This window comes from Petaurus breviceps, unplaced genomic scaffold, assembly GCF_028583685.1.
Source record: "Petaurus breviceps papuanus isolate PSGF00001 unplaced genomic scaffold, PetGlider_PUasm1.0 77, whole genome shotgun sequence".
NCBI lineage: Eukaryota > Metazoa > Chordata > Mammalia > Diprotodontia > Petauridae > Petaurus > Petaurus breviceps.
Genome location: NW_027186492.1, coordinates 2215532 through 2233050, shown reverse-complemented (window position 1 = coordinate 2233050; position 17519 = coordinate 2215532). Strand labels below are relative to the sequence as shown.

General features: G+C 38.8%; 1 protein-coding gene across 3 annotated transcripts in view; it reads right to left on the bottom strand.

The window, feature by feature from the left end:
* The window catches only part of EIF2AK4 (eukaryotic translation initiation factor 2 alpha kinase 4), a 111518-nt gene extending 94462 nt beyond the window's left edge, over window positions 1–17056 (bottom strand). For all 3 annotated transcript variants that reach the window (XM_069105722.1, XM_069105724.1, XM_069105723.1), the window contains exons 1-3: window positions 16142–17056; window positions 8131–8246; window positions 6169–6271 (exon numbers count right to left, since the gene is read on the bottom strand). In XM_069105722.1, the coding sequence (XP_068961823.1) occupies window positions 6169–6271; window positions 8131–8246; window positions 16142–16324 (402 nt within the window). In that variant the 5' untranslated portion in view covers window positions 16325–17056. The remainder of the gene's footprint in view (window positions 1–6168; window positions 6272–8130; window positions 8247–16141) is intronic.
* Between the last annotated feature and the right edge of the window lie 463 nt (window positions 17057–17519).

Below are 17519 nucleotides of genomic sequence, written 5' to 3'. Positions count from 1 at the left end.
CACACACACACACACACACACACACACACACACACACACACACACACTCCTCATCATTACCTGGGGTGAAGGGGTAGAAGGTACACAAAGTACCTAAGGAGAAGAACAACAATTCACTACAAGTTTCATGTATACTATTCTCAAGGATTTTCTTCTGAAACCACAAAGCATTGTGAGACCATGGTGCAATTTATAAATACATTTCAACAGCCTTGTACTATGGTATCTGGGAAGTAGTGTGATGCAAACGACTTTGAAGCTGGAGGCCCTGAGTTAGAATCTCAGTACTGCCACTATTATCTGTGTGATGCTGGGCAAGTCTTTAACTTGTCTGGGTCTCAGTTTCCTTATCTGAAAAATTAGGGGATTGGATTAGATGGGCTCTAAATTTTCTTCATCTGCTCATAAATTCTCTTTTTCCATCAGCAAAACGCACAGGTTGAGTAAGCCAAACTGACAAGCTCAATTGATAATAGCAGGATCCTAGTCCTCTGAGACCACTATTTCTGGGAAAACTGATATTTCTATAAAACAAATACTTTCTTCTGCCTTTTTTTCAACTTAGTTCTTCACCTCACTCATAAAAGTGCACCATATTGAAATAAATAGATTCCTATCTAGCAAAGGGTGTTACATGACAGAAAAAAATTCAAATTATACTGATAAAAATATAGACTGTGGCCCAATGTATTTGTTTCTTAACACATAGGTTATAACAGCAGAGGTTTTCTCTATTACTCAAAGGATTTCTATTTGATTCATTCAAAATTATTTTAAAAACCAAGTCATCAAACACTTTTATAGCAAACCTGGTCCAACTGCTCACAAGTGTAAGCATTTCAATCTTCAACACCTTTATTTTTACAGGTTTATTATTGTATAAAGGTATCAGGTTTAGTACTAAGAAAATTCTCATTAACACATGAATATAAAATTGGTTAGAATAATTCATTTTTTAATAATTCCCCCAGAATATTCTTCATAAAGTCAAAGACACAATGACAAATAATCCTATAAGATAATAGAAATCTTGAAGTCAGATTTTTCTCTTGAACATTAACTGTTTACCCAAAACAAATGCCTTCTCCATCAACATATTGAAAAACAAGACCTCTTTTGAATTGAGACCACTATTACAACTGAAGAGAGGCATCTAAGGATACTGAATTATGTTCCTAGCACCAAGGTCATATTAATTATGCAAAAGGATTATTAGAATTGCCAAGCCGATGTGAAACATTTATTTTATCTTAAGGCTTTTGTTCTTTTTTTTTAACTTCAGTGATAATTTTCTTCACAAATTAGCAACATCATTGGAATATTAGGGAGGTAATGTGGTACAGTGGAAAAAGCTGGAATCAGAGGACCTGGGTTCATATCTCACCAGTGATATTTACTACCAGTGTGATCTTGGACAAGTCATGCAAGTCTACTTCAGCAATCTCTCTTTCATCTCTCCCCTCCTTTTTACTCACTGTGACCACCCTAGTTCAGATTTTCATTACCTTCTGCCTCCTAACTGGACTTCCTGCCTACAGTCTAACTCCTTCCAAACCATCTTTTGTGCTTCTGCTTAAATAATCTTTTCTAATACACCGCTCTGTTTATGTCATTCCTCTATTCAAAATTCTGTAAAGGCTCCCAATTTCCTACCAAATAAAAGATAAACTCTTGATTATGACATTCAGAGCTTTCTAACATATGGAACTAACTTACCTGTCAAACCTTATCTCATATTTCTCCTCTTTATATTGTTCGTGCTTTAAACAAATGTGATTGTTTTCCATCTAATTCTCATCCTGTATTGTGGCTACATGTATGTGTACAAACACTCTTCCTTCGTATCTGTCTGCTGAAGCCCCTCTCCTCTTTCAAAACCCAACTCAGGGGCTGCCACTTGGTGTACAAAGGCCTCCTTGACTTCTCCCACCAGCTCAAAGTGATCTCTTCCAATTCTGATTTCTCAGAGCAATTCTTTGCACTTAACACACTCTATATTACCACAATTATCTATGTATATGTAATTTCTCCCTGTTATAAAGTCCTTGAAATTGAGGTCCTTGTCATAACTTTATATTCCCCAGTGCCTAGCGTAGTGCCTTGCATATAGGAAGTACTTAAGAAACATTTAAAATTATACTGAATTACTTTCACATGTTTATTTATAGCCTGTGGGCTCCTAATTTTCAAATCAGCTAACACTGAAAAATTCTTAACAGAAATTTACTTCTTATTGAATGTAAATGTCACATCAGATTTCAAGTTCAAATCTAACTTGATTAAAATATGCAAATGACAACACTCACTAAAGTAAACTTTTGGTTTGCCATATATAGAAGCACTTGGAATTAGGGGTAGGCATCATCTTTCATTTATGAAGGATATTTCCCACTGTAAAGCACCAAGAATTCTGATGCAATATATAACTCAGCTTCTCTTATACTAGTCTTCACTGCTTTACCAGAATCACCTTCAGTTTCCAGTCAGTCAATTCATATTGGAATAGTCATTTCTAGTTACTATTCAGTGTATGCACTTTAAACTCAGGATATGTAACACACACACATATATGTATATATACAGAGAGAAATAACCTACCACTGTAATTTACTCATGATTAAATCCTATTTAAAATATCATAAAAATTTTACTTATTCAAACTTTAATGTTTCAGAAAATAATAAAACAAAGGCATAATTTTTCTAAAGAGAGTGCTGCTAGATAAAAAAAAAGCAAGATTTCAAGGAAAATGCTTAAGTATTTGCAACAGTTTTTAAATTTTACATACAAATAGCTGGTAAGCTTGTTACTAACAATTTTGATCTATACATTAAAATAGTTTCCCTAAGAGCCTTGATTGGGGTAAAAACAAATTATAGTTACTGTATAAAGGCTGAAGGAGCATTAGGAGTCAGGAGACCTGGGTTCTAGGCCTAGTTCTGTCATTAAGGGGTTACAGAGCCTTGGGAAAGTCATCTTACCTCTGGTACCTTAGGTTCACCATCGGTAAAGGAGGGGCTAAACTCAGTAACATCCAAAGTACCTCCTAGCTCTAATATTCTGTTTCTTTCTTAATGAAAAAAAAAAATACCCACTAACTCAAATAAAAAAAAAAAGGAGACCAACAAAAATGAGAACAGCCAGAATTGGGGACAAAGTCACAATATACAGTAACCAAATATACATTGAACAAAAGGGCCCATAACTACATATCTGTTCTTTTCCGCCTAGGCAAGCTGATTTGTCATCTTCCTGTTGCACTAGATAAATACTGAATGTCCTTGCATTCAGGGCAATGCACTCAAGAGCTCCTCTTGAACAGATAATCCTTGAATATTTGTACCTGATTTAGAATGCTTTTGATTACTACTCATTTCCTTTTCAAAGCTTTTCAATAATTTTTTTCATTTCTTCTGATTATGTATGTAGAAAATACAATAAAATGCTAATATATTTCAAATACCTGTTAATCTTTTTTGTCTTTAAAAAAGGAATATATCTTCAGGTTAAGGGCTTAATGCAAGTGGTAACAGCCTCAAGGGAAGGGCAGTATGACAACAGGGTATACAGTTAACATCTGAAACATGAACATGAATCCAAGCATCTAGAGGGACTCCTACAGTTGAATCTTCCAATTTGATGCAAGAGTCCTGAGTTACAAGAAAGGGCTAATGAAATAATTATTTAGATCCTATTTTCTCATCAGAAATGTCCTGCAGTAAGACATAGTTTACATGATCTGCCCCTGCAGCATTCAAATATAACCTGAAGTCATGCAATTTTAAAGCCAGAAGGGATCTTAGAGATCAACTTCTGATTAGCTATGTTATAACCTATACATTAAACTTCTTTGTCATTTTATTTATCCTTGAGTTGACTTAAACAATAAAGGTGCCTTGAACAAGTGAGATTGAGAGGCCTAATATTTTTCCAGTCTAGTACTTGCTTATTAGCTTCTAGTTATTTCTCTTTCTTTATGAAGGGTATAAGAAGATCCTCCAGGGTAAAAATTTCAAAGGAAAAGAAGGAAGTGCTATCACTGGAAAGGAATGAAGAAAAGAAATCCCTGTGGCCCTTGTTCACCATGCATGCAGCAACCATCTGGGCTTACCCTCCACAGCACTGTGACCCAGACACATTTTCAGAAGACTAAGTATGTGGGCCTTTATGTTCAGGTAGCTGCTGAGGAAGTCATTACTGGATTTCTTTTGGTAAACACCCATTGTTGGAAGGGATTTTGGAGGCCTTTTAGTCCAGCCTGTCCTTGAATGAGACTCTTCTACAGAGCTGACAAGAGGTCATCCAATTTGAAGCCCTTTAGTGATGTTTTGAGGGAGGCCATTTTCCTTTTGGATAGTTCTAATTATTAACCAGTTCTTCCTTATATTAGGCCTAGTATGCCTCTTTAAAACTTCCACTTGATGCTGACAATGCTCCTACTCCTGCTCTTGGTGGTCAAACAGAGGGTCATCGATTTAGAACTGGCAGCGTCCTTACAGTCCATCTCGTCTGACTTCTTCATTTTGCACATGAGAACAATGGGGCACAGAAAGACTTGTTTACTAGCCCAAGACCATGCAGGTAGTGACCACCTGCAGACAAATGTGAATGCATCTGCTCTGATTCCAGAGCAAGCACTCTTCTTTCCACAATGACTCCCTAAAGCAGAACCAGCAAACATTCTCTTCCTTATGAAAATAGCTTTACATTTCCCATAAAATCTTCTCTTCTTTAAACTTGTTGTTCAGTCATGTCTGACTCTTTATGACCCCATTTGGGATTTTCTTGGCAACTTCTTTAAGCTAAACATCTTTAGTTCCTTCGAATGATCCCTTTGTGGCTGGAACTTAAAGTTCTTCACCATCCTTGCTGATATACTCTGGACATTTTCTGGCATATTCCTTTTTATCCCTAAAATGCGGCATCCAGAACAGAAGAGAATACTTCAGAGGGATCTGCTGGGGAAAGGGAACATCAGTCCTCTACTTTCCATAACCTTGGACCCTGTACTTTTTTTTTTTTGGAGGAGGGAGGGCAAGGCAGTTGGGGTTAAATGACTTGCCCACAGTCACACAGCTAGTTAAGTGTCAAGTGTCTGTGGTCAAATTTGAACTCAGGTCCTCCTGATTCCAGGGCTGCTGCTCTATTCACTGCACCACCTAGCCATCCTACCCTGGACTTTTCTTAAAGCAGCCTAACATCGCATTTATTTTCTGGGTTCTCATATCACACTGTTGACTCCAACTGAACTTGCAGGCCACTAAAACCTCCCAATTTTTGTCTAGCCATACCTTGTCTTGTATTATACTAGTCAAGGATAGAAGTGGCATTGAAGTCTATTATAAGTAACTGAGAAGAGAAGTTGTTATGAAATAACCCTTCCTTTACTGTTCATGGAAGTTAAATGTGATTATTACTATAATGTATATATTATATTGAAAACTACAAGGTTTTGGGTAAATACTGGTTTGTTGGAGGAGGCGTGGTTCATGACTCAACAATGTAAACCCTAGTGAAACAGGCAGAGACCACAGAAAGTCTAAGACAAATCAGCAACGTTTGATTCAACCTATCTGCTGTTCTCTTGTTCAACCTCACAAATGTGTGGGATTAATGGAGAGAGAGGGGCAAGGAGCACACCAGCTTTGAAGCAGAAAAAGGCTTGCAGCTGGGTTGGAGCCCTGAGTTATCTCTTCTTCCTCCTTAGGCTAAGACTGAAGTAGTGGGGAGATGGGTTCAGGACTGATTAGGCCTGCAAGCAAAGGCTTATGTGAAGTGAAGCCAATACTGCTGGCATCATGCTCCCACCCAAAATCAAGAAAATATTGAAAGATCAAGATTTTTCAGTGTTGAAGTTTTAGCTAAGATTTTGTTGTGGCAGGATAAACGTTAATAGCATATCCAATATACCAATATGCCAACTGTAACATCATGTACTGGCCAAAAAAGTCCTCAATGTGAACCGACTTAGTAGACAGAGTCTCCAAAGCCAACTAGTCAACTTTACATCTAAGTGCTAATGATTTTGCTTTAGAGTCTAGTCATAGGATATTTGAAACTAAAAATTTAGGGATAAATTGGACCTAAGGGACAGTTCCACCAAGTGCTAGATGAAATATCTGTTGTAAGTTTGATTATAAGTTTTATAAATTTTTTTTTTAATCTTACCTCTCCACAATGTTCTTTGGCTAATTTTTCCAGGTTGGCCTTTAGCGAATTAACATTTTCATTTGACAAACCTTTTGCATTCTTTAGCTCTATTTCAGGGACACTGGAAAACAAAAGACTTATTTTAGAATTCAGTATGTGCTGTATAGCTATCACTAAGTTAATAATACGTACTCTTCAACAGTTCAATAAGAACCTTACTGTGCTCTATCTCTATTATCACGTAAATCTCAACAATCTCTAGTATATAGTTAATAATGATAAAAAGCAGAAGGCTTTTTTTCCACAAGACAGCTCCAGTTTAGACAACGATCATATTATAAGAATATTGCAGGAAAGTGGGCCAAAACCACACAATTTAACCTATAAGTCAGGGTCAACTGCAGGAGGAGAAATCATTAGGTGCTACCAGGCATTGAAGTACCCACTCTGTTCCTTGCAAGGGATCTGCAAGCCAAAGGCAGCAGGTTTAAGGGGAAAGTACCTACTCTGTTCCACTCTGGGAGCCTGTTGTGCTTCACAAGTCCCTGAAACTTGGCTCTATGTTCATTCATCCCACAGGAAAAAAAAATTAAATATAACTGGGTACAAGTGCTAGAGGATATAAAAGTTTAGATAACACATAGTCTCTGCCCTCATGGACCTTATAATACAATAGGGGAAATACGCCACAAATAGAGAACTCTAACAATCAATTCTGTGAATTCATGTGAGGCTTGTGGTGAAAGGTTTATTACTGATGGAAGGATCAGGGAAGGTTTCCTGGAGGAGGTGGCATTTGAGTTTGGTTTTTAAGGATGGGTAGGAGTTCAGGAGGTGAAGTGAAAGAAGAACATTTCAAGTATGGAGATCAACTTGAACTGAGGCACAGTGGCAGAGGGTCACTAAGTCTGGTTGGAGTTTAAAATGCAGGGAAAGAATCAATATGAAACAGAGTTGGTGTGGCCAGACTGGAGAGCTTTGAATGCCAGATAAAAAATATGAACTCCCAATAGGGAGCCAATCAAGATTTTTGAGCAAGTGAATGATAGGACCAGAGAAATGCATAAGGAAAATTATCTTAGTGATGGTATAAAGAATGGATTAGAGAGGATGAAAGAGTGGAGGCAAAAAACTTCTGGGAGGGTAAGTAGCAAAAGTTCAGATTGGTGTTGTTAAAGACCTGAACTAAGATAGTGGGAGTGAGAACAGAGAATAAGGAATGGGGAAAAGCACTGGCTTGAGTCAGAAAACCTGGGTTTGAATGCTGTCTCTGATCTTACTTGTATGACCTTGGATGAGTCACTTAAACTTCCTGAGCCTCAGTTTCCTCACCTAAAAGAGGAAACTATTGGACTAGATGTCCTCTGAGGTCCCTTTCAGGTCTAGATCTATGGTCCTATGTCTGTGATACAAGAGATGTTGTAGAGGTAAAACTGATGGGATTTGGTAGTAACTAGATATGAGAAGCATGGAAGAAAAAAGAGTCAAAGATAACCTCAAGGTTTCAAACAAGGGAGACTAGGTGAATGAATAATGGCAGCACCGACAGAAATACTGAGGTCAGAAATGGAGAGGTTTAGAGGGAAAGATAAGCTTTGTTTTGGAAAGGTTAAGTTTGGGGTGCCATTGGGACATTCAGGTGGTGACATCTTTTAGGCAGTTGGAGGTGCAAGTCTTGGGCATAGAAAAAAAAGTCACCATAGATGTAGATTTGGATAGTTTTTGAAGTAGGAGTGGCCAAAGCCATGGGAGTAAATGAGCCTACCAAAGGAAAGAGTCTGGAAAGAAGAGTGAAAAGAGCCTAAGAAAGACTTTTGGGAAATTTCCACCTTAGGGGGTCTAAAAGAAGATGAGGAATCAATGAAATAAATATTTAAAATGGAGTAAAAGGGAGGTTTTCATTAATAAATTTCAGCTAGCCTTTGTAGCGATCAAAGGGCAAAGTGAAATCACATCAAAGCGATCCACAAATGTACTCACACATCAGGGTAGGTTGGTGGGCATTTAACTCTCAAATCCACTTTGACATAGACTTCTTCATCACCAGTCAAACCCTGAGGATGGAGAACTAAATTGATTTCTGGGGGCTCTTTTACCTGAAATTAAAAAAAAAATTTTTTTTAAATAGTAAAATAGTAAAAACTATTAACAAGTATTTATTAAGTGCCTACTAGTTGCCAGGCACCATGCAAATGCCTGGGGATACAAAAAGGGGAAAAAGAAATTGTTTTGATCATCTTAGTCCAAAGTTCTATGTGTATCATTCTGTAAATGTTAATTGTATTTTATATGTGTTCTATACATTTTTGTCCACTCTATATAAAAGAAAACTCAAAAGTCATTAATATACCGTTGTATAAAAATGTTCCACTCTACTTTAAAGACATGGTGAAATATATAGAATTTTAAAATTTAACGTTGTGTATCATCTGAAAAAATTGCCTGTCCCCAGCTAACTCTTATTATTCTTCAATAATAATATTGTGATAATCCAGAATATAGATAATCTAGAATCTGTTTATCTATTAATATGGTGATCTGGGAGAGCTCAGGTTGGCCACACTTCAAAGGCTTGGAAATAAAATGTTCAGTGGCAACAGCATCTATTTATTCCTACTGAGATTAAAAACAAGGAATTTATTAATTATTGTGACTGTACACACATACACACACATGTAAAAAAATTATTCTGAACATACTTCTATTTATCGGTTCTTTCTCTGGATGCAGAGAACATATTTTTTCACATGCCCTTCATAGTTAATTTGGGTATTTATAATAGTCAAAATAATTCATTGGCTTAAAGTCTTTCTTAAAACAATATTGCTGTTACTGTATACAATGTTCTCTTGGTTCTGCTCATTTCATTGTTCATTATTTTATACTAGGCTTTCCATGTTTTTCTAAAATCAATGAGCACATAATTTCTTATAGCACAGAGGTATTCCATCACAATCACATAACACAACTTCTTCAGCCATTCTCCAATTGATGGACATCCCTACATTTTCCAGTTCTTTGCCACCACAAAGAGAGCAATTATAAACAGTTTAGAACATATGGGTTCTTTTCTTTTTCCCCTAATTATCTTCAGAGATTAAGTAGTGGTATTGCTGGATCAAAGGGTATACATAGTTTAATATCTTTTGGGGCGTAATTCCAGATTGTTCTTCAAAATTATTAGATCTGCTCACAACTCCACCAACAATGAATTAGTGTCCCAATTTTTCCAATCCCCTCTCACATTTTTCACTTTCCCCTGGTATCATTTTAGCCAATCTAGTATGTGTAAAATATCTCAAGGTTGTTTTTAATTTGCATTTCTCTAATCAATAATGGTTTAGAACATTTTTATATGACTATAAATTGTTTTGATTTCTTCATCAGAAAACTGCCTGTTCATATCCTTTGACCATTTATCACTTGGCTTGTATTCTTATACATTTGAAGTAGATATTGCTAACACTACTAGGATGATTAGATACATCTTTGTATGAAAAAAAGTATTACAGACATCTTAAAATTCCTTTATGTGAGAGAGTGAAAAGAACGCTAGAATTGGAGTTAGGAGCCATTGGAATTAAATAGGAACTGCACCACCAATGCTTTGAAGGCAACTTTGCTACCATGGGCAAACCACTCATTCCTTTGGTTTCTTTAGCATGCGAAAGATACTGTTATAGTCAGGAAAGTGACCCATTTAGGTAAGTAGGAATGGTTGCCTATTAATAAACTGTATCTCACAAACTTTGGCTAAAAAAAAAAGTCTATATTTTGAAATATTTAGAAACAATCATGAATAAGGATAGAATATTTTACATAAATTCAGATAAATTTTTAGTTTTCAGACATCCATGAAGATGGTTAAAATCATAAAAAAAAATGTTGCCAGCGACGACTCAGATGAGACTGTATAAAGTTCTATGTGACAAAAGTTATATTAAGTGAGTTATGGTATTTGTATTTTCCCTTATGCTCCTTTTCTGAAAGTTAATGTTTTCCACAATAAAATGAAATGGAATGTTACATAATTATAACAACCCAGCTTAGACCAGAAGAAGAGCTGAGAAATATATTTCTCTCTCTTCACTGCAGAGGTGATGAACAATGAGTATGAAAAATAGCATACAATGCCAGACAAAAGTAAAGGTGTTGTTTTATTGCAATTTTTCTCCCTCTTTCTTTTTATAAGTAAAGGCCTGCTGGGTAAGAGGAGAAGAATATGTCTGGAAATGAATATGATATAAAGACAAAAGACATCAATAAAAACAAATTTTAAAGGAGGAATTCCTTCTGAATCTATCTGACACAATAAAGGAAACTAGATCCATTTTACTATGATATTCATTGTTTCTTTTGTTTTTTAAGTTTTTGTGTGATTTTAGTAGATTAGTGAAAAAGTAAAATACTTATCTCCTTAAAGTTAAATTTTGGGTAAATTTAATCAGGTCTGTAAATATTTTGTGAGTAAACTAAACTTTAAAATTTAGAAAGTCAAATATTTTATTATTTTACATTGTATTATTTTTTAATAATAACAAGGTCCATTTTTGCATCCCCCCCAAAGCATTCATTTCTCCTCTCTCAGATATCATGACACTAATCTCTCTATACCCTTAAATTTATGTCATTTCCAGCATGATCCTCTGTATATTTAGTCTAGTCTACTTCTCCCTTATCTATTTTCTTTAGTATCCTTTCATTTCTTCATGCAGTATCCATCGCTATGATATTAAGAGAGCAAACTTGGTAGGGATAGAGAAGCAGCTTGTTAGAGAAATCTTCACAGATCTTTTCCATTTTTTGTCAGTTAAATGTCTTCCATTTTTATCTTTAAATACCCTTAGGATGATATGGTTTAGTTCAGTTTCTTTTTTTGTGGGGGGAAGGCAGGGCAGTTAGGGTGAAGTGACTTGCCCAAGGTCACATGGCTAGTAAGTATTAAGTGTCTGAGGCTGGATTTGAACTCTGGTCCTCTGGACTCCAGGGCCGTTGCTCTATTCACTGCACCACCTAGCTGCTACTTAGTTCAGTATCTTGCTACAGTTCCTGTAAACCTATTTTATTCTCTACTGTTTCACGCTATTTAAAATCAATATTCTTATGAATATTATCATCTACAAACAACTAAAATTGAGGGTCACTTAAAGAGCAGTAGAGATCCCATAGGGAGCATGAATAGGCTGCAACATATCACTAAAGAAGAACTGCACTTGAAATTAAGGGTAGAAATGTATTAAAGAAAAAGGAAATATGCTAATCATACAGCAAGATAAAAAGGTAACAAATGTATAGTCCTCATGCTCCTCTGGTATCCATATGTCAGGTGACAGGAAGCTCACAACATATGTGGTGGGCTCTGTATGAAGGCTTTATGGAATTTGAACCAAGAGTGCTATAGAATAAGATGTAAAAGAGATGTGATCTGCAGGTATTAGAGGGAGTGTCTTTATCAGCTGAATCACCAAACTATTGATGGATCAAAGATAATAATGTGAACAGTTATACATAATACATTTTTAAATTCCTAAACTGACACCACGATTTCAGAGGTATAAATGGGTACTGAAGAATAAGTCAGTATTTTTCTAACAATTTTTTCACCTAATAAAGGAATGAGATGAAGTCATTTCCTCCTCCTCCATTTAACAGCTCTGAAAATTTAACAACACTATCGTAGAGAGAATCTAGTTTTACCCACAGAACCATAACAACAGTCAACATCCAAACTAGAAACCTTCAGAAATTACAGTGTATTCAGAAAATATTAATACAATAACATAGGAGAAATATTCATTTTGTTATCAGACCATGGCTTTCCTATTTTGATATTCTTGCTTCCAAGAATGCGAGAACAGCAAAGTCACTATCCAGAAGCCTACCAGAATTTATCTTAGATAGCCAAGTTTTCTGACAGTTGAGGGCTCAAACTCTTTAAACAAGAAAATGTTTTTTGAAGCTAAAGTGTGAAAATGTATTACAAACTTCCCCGTCTTCTTAAAGGGTTCATGAACATGCTTTTATCTTGTTTAATGATTCAGAGTCATAATTGTGAATATTACTGTATGAATATTACTATATTATCGTATTGTGCTGTATTTCAGTAACAAATCTGAGTTTGGTCCTATACAAAACAGTACCCAACTACTATGTTTTTTTGAGTTGACTGGATTTTAAGCAATCCTTTCTCTTTCCTCCTAATTGTTATGAAACTTTTGCTTTTTGCTTTCATAAAGGGCCCCCCCCCCACTTTTTAAAAAATAAGGATTCGATGACTTTTGTGTGTGTCCCTGTTTTTAGATGTTGATCTCTCTCCAATATTTTAATCTGTTGCTTCTTATCTGCTGTGGGCATGAAAACCTGATAAATAAGTTTTTAGAATTATGGAAGAAATAGAATAAATAAATTCTGAATGAGGTCCTAAAGGGTTTTTTCTATGAGTGACATGCATGAATTTGACTTTGTGAAATCAATTTTCTTGCTCTGAGACCTTTATACTTATTTCCTGATACCGAGCTAAATTTCATATAACTGAAGTTGCCAAATAGCTGACTTCCAGATAGTTAAAACGTTACTGTATTCTGACTGTGAGGAGTAAAGATTTACATTTCCAGCATTTCAGTATGAAAGAACAGATGGGAGTGAAGTGCAGTAGAATGTATTCCTTTTTATAGAGTGTTCCAAAAGAAGTTATTACTTCATTAAAACCTTGCTGAGTAGATGTGTCAGATGAGGCTGAATGATATAAACTGTAGAAGAGAGGAAGCACCAATTATTTTATAATACTTGATGATAGTACATTCATGTTAGATTTTTAGGAGGTAAGAAAGCTGGTGGTAACAGAGAACTCCAGTGTCTTTGCCAAGAAAACCCCAAATGGGGCCATGAAGAGTCGGACACAACTGAAACAACGCAACAACAAACTGTAGTAGTTGCCTCACCTATGTCTTTGCATACTTGGAGGGAAAAGGAAGACATTTAAAACAGAATTCCAAAAAGTAATGTTCTCTAGGGCACACAGATAGGTCTTCATTATGAGCAACTGATTATGAATAACCTCTATTAAAGTCTTAGGCTGATGCTTATAGATAGACTCTCCAATGCTGTATCAGCAGGTCCTGTCAAGCTGGAAAATCTTCAAGTATAGGCTCAGAGAATATATATGTGTGTGTGTGTGTTTGTGTGTGTGTGTACTTGTGTGTGTTGTTTGTGGACTAACCTAGAAAAGTACCCATGGCATAGCACAAGAAAGTTGGATATGAGATGATGGATTTTTTCACTCACTGTGACTCATGAAGAACTGAGGCACAGAGACCTTGTAACCTTCATTAGTAAAGAAAATACTCCCACAGATGAATGCAAAAACACTTGAAATATATAATAAAAATAATTTAAGTAGCAGAGATAGCCTAGGGGGACAGGGCAGCAACTTTGCGTACAATATGGAAAGGGGGAAGATATAAAATATGTGAGGCAGCTACTACAGGCAGAAAGGAGTTTGTTGGTAAGTTCTTTCAGTTGGGCCTGACTCTTCACGGCCTCGTCTGGGGTTTTCTTGGCAAAGATATTGGAGTGGTTTACCATTGCCTTCTCCAACTCATTTTACAGATGAGGAAACTGAGGCACCAGGGTGAAGTGCTTACCCAGGGACACACAACTAGTAAGTGTCTAGAGACTGATTTGAACCCAGGAAGATGAATCTTCCTGACTCCAGGCATGACACTATCCATTGTGCCACCTAGTTGCCTGAAGAAAGAAGATTAGTTATCAAAACCCAGACCCACATGAAGCTTTCAGTTCAACAACTTATTCAACAAACATTTATTAGGCACCTAAGTTGGGTCCCTAAAACCAAAGAAAGGGCCTATAACGATGGAAAATGGGGGAGGGGGAGGGCAGAGTCCATTCCAGATACTCCCTACAGCATTAGAGACTTTTAAATGCACTGGAGGGTGTGTGGAGGCCCTAGAGAGCAAAGTTATAATGGTAGAAGGAAGTAGATGGGGAATTTCCATATAGGGAAATATGGTGAGGACTGGTGAAATAGAAGAATCTGGGATATATGATTTGCAGAATTAGGAACAATATGATAAGAAATGAGAGAGTAGGTTGTGTGTGAAGATAGGATGTTTGAGGGTATTGCTTCTTACTTTTTGGACAAATAATTGCTCTTCCCTGAGCGCTAATTTGATTCTGCCCTGGGAAATTTGTACTTAGAACCTTGCTGCATTGGAAGGGGAGGAAGAGTTCAATCTTTAGCCTTCTTTTTTTTGTTCTCTTCACTACTTCTTAATACAATCTTGTCCACACTGAAGGTTTCAACCATCATTTCTATGTACTTGATTTACAAATCTCCAACCCCAATTAGTCTCTTTCATTTCCACCTTCCTGCAAGTTAGTATCATGTAAATATCACACAGTCACTTAAAGTTCAACATATTCCATACACCAAATTCACCATCTTTCCTCAAAGACTAGCTTCTTGTCCTTATTTCTCTATATGAGTTAATGGCATAGCTATTCTGCCAGTCACCCATTTTGAAAATAGTCTTTTCAATTCTGTCTTCAAAATCTTTCTAGCAACCATCTTCTCATTAAGACTGCCACGGCCCCTAATTCAGACCTAACTTCCCCTCTCCTAGACTACTGTTAATAAGTTAATTGGTTTCCCCCTTCCAATCCTTCCTACACTTCATTGCCATATCCTCATGTCTGGTGTGATCATGTAACTCCTCAGCTCAAACACCTTCCATTGCTCCCTCTTACCAAATGATAGCCAAACTCCCTAGCTTGCCATTCAAGACCCTCTACAAACTGAATCTAACCTACCTTTCCAGCCTTATCTCACTTAACAGATTATACCCTCCAACCATACTAGTTTTCTCAGTCTCTAATGTGGCTCAGGCTCAAACACCTCTGTCCCATTGCTCATGCATTATGCAGTTCTATCATTTCTGGAATTCTTTTCCCCTACATTTCTTCCAGTTGAAAACCCACTCATCCTTTAAACTTATTCATCCTTTAAAGCCATCAGATGCCATCTTCTACACTGTACTGTTCTCTCTCCAGTCTGAAGTGATCTCTGCTTGCTTTGAACTTTCAAAAGTACTTAATAATTTTCCTATGCACTATCAACTTCTGCTTCATGTTAATGAATTTTAAAACATGCTATTTCCCACCCTCCCCACCCCCAACTGTTTGTGATCATTTAATATTCCTATAGCGCTTAGGTACACAATAAATGTTTGTTGAAGAGGATTACCGTTGACCAAGGGTTAGGCATGTATCAAGAAAAAAGTGATCAGAGAAGAAAAACAAAGTTAGAGGAGGGTGCAGTATGAGTGTGCTGCTAAGCCTACCCAAAGGGTTCAGAAAATGGCAAGGAAAAGGAGAAGTACCTACATATACCTCTATGTGTGCATGGGAGGTGGGAGTAATAAAAGGATGAAGGTGGCAAGAAAATTCAGGGGTATCAGCAAAAAGTCATGGGACAGTGAAGGATGCACATACAAGGGCTGAGACCAGAGGTTCTTTACATTTTGGTGTCATGGACCCCTTTGGCAGTTCGGTGAAACCTACAGAACCTTTTCAGAATAATGTTTGTAAATGCATAAACTAAAACACGAAGGATTACGAAGGGCACCAGTTATAATAAAATGCAGAGACGAAGATTTTTTTTTCAAGTTAAACACCAAGTTCACCGACCCCGGGTTAAGAATTTAACCCCAGCTTAAGAACCCCCGGCTTAGCCCTTGGCCAGGATAACGGAGGGACAGAAAGTTGTCGCGGTCCGGCAGCTGCTGCGCTGGCGGGGCGGGGCTAACGAGAGGCAGTGCTGGAATTTGGGGTGAGTGGGGCTGCAGATAAAGCGCCGGGGGCAGCGCGTCGGAGGAAGTAACCGGGGGTCGGAGTGGGCTGCGGGCCAGGCCCGGGGGCGGGCGGAGGAGAGCTGAGGCCCGGGCGCGACGGGGGGCTCCCCGCGCCTTCCTACCTGTCCGGGCCGCTGTCGCCGCAGGTCCTGGAAGTCGCAGCCGTAGATGGCCTCCAGCGCCTGCAGCTCGTGGTCCTGGCGCTGCGGGTAGCTCTCGGGCTGCTCCGCGGCGCCATCCCCCGCTCCGCGCCGAGCCTGCTCGCCGGGATCCCGAGGCTGCCGGGCGCGGGCGCCCCCAGCCATGGCCTTGGCCGCACCGAGAACCGGGAGGCGGCGGCGGCAGCGGCAGCGGCGTGGGATGGCGGGAAGACCGATCTGGGCCGCCCCGAGGCGGAGTACGAGTCCGGAGGAGGGGAGAGAAGGGAGGGAGGAGGGGCAGGGCGGGCCCCGCCGGGACGCTGCGCTGCCCTCTGGTGGCCGGAGGGGGTCGCTACTCAGCTCCCGGGGTAACCAGGCCGGGCCCGTGGGAAGCCTGGCTCCAGAGGCTCCTCCTGCCCAGGGGCAAGGACTCCCCTCCCCGAGGGCCCACTTCGACTGAGGCTGAGGGTCACGGGACGCACGTTTAGAACTTTAAAGGCTATCTAGTTTATCCTCGTTTTATGGAGGAGGAAACTGAGCCACGGACAAGTGGTTGTGACAAGTGGAAGGAGTAAATGCCTGGGCGGGGGCTCGATGCCAAGCGCTCGGATTCTTAATGCCGGGCCCTTTCCGCTGTGCTGAGTCCTGCTTCTCTGGGAGGCCAGGCCTCCTCCTCAGCCGTCACAGGAAGCTGTGGATAGAGCTGCTTTAGCACAGCCCCTTGGACGAGGAAGGGGCTGTGCAGGGTCTGTCAATCTTTATATTTCTGTCTCGACTCATAAGGGCAATTTTACTCAGTTTTCCCACTGCATATCAGCTTGGATGCCATCATCAGTATCAGATATGTGTTAATTCTGTATACCAATTCTGAATAATTCTATTATGCCTTATTCTGTGTATTTTTTTTTTTGCCTTTTTTGGAGGGCAATTGGGGTTAAGTGACTTGCCCAAGGTCACATGGCTAGTTTTTTGTGTTGTGTCTGAGGCTGGATTTGAACTCAGGTCCTCCTGACTCCAGGGCCGGTGCTCTACTCACTGCACCACCTAGCTGCCCCCTCAATTCTAGGGGTTAAGTAACTTGCTCAGGGTTACACGGTTACAGTGTGGTGCTAGCCTGGGATTCGATCTCCAGGTCGTCCCAACACTGGAGCCGTGCTCTTACTCGCTGAGCCACCTGGCTGCCCCTAAGCAATTGGGGTTAAGTAACTTGCTCAAGGTTACACAGCCAGGTGTTTCTGGGTGGGTACTAAGTGTCTGAGCCCGGGATTCGATCTCCAGGTCTTCTCAACACTGGAGCCGGTGCTCTTACTTGCTGTGCTATCTGACCGCCCCTCAATTCTAATTTTTAAGGAATTAATAA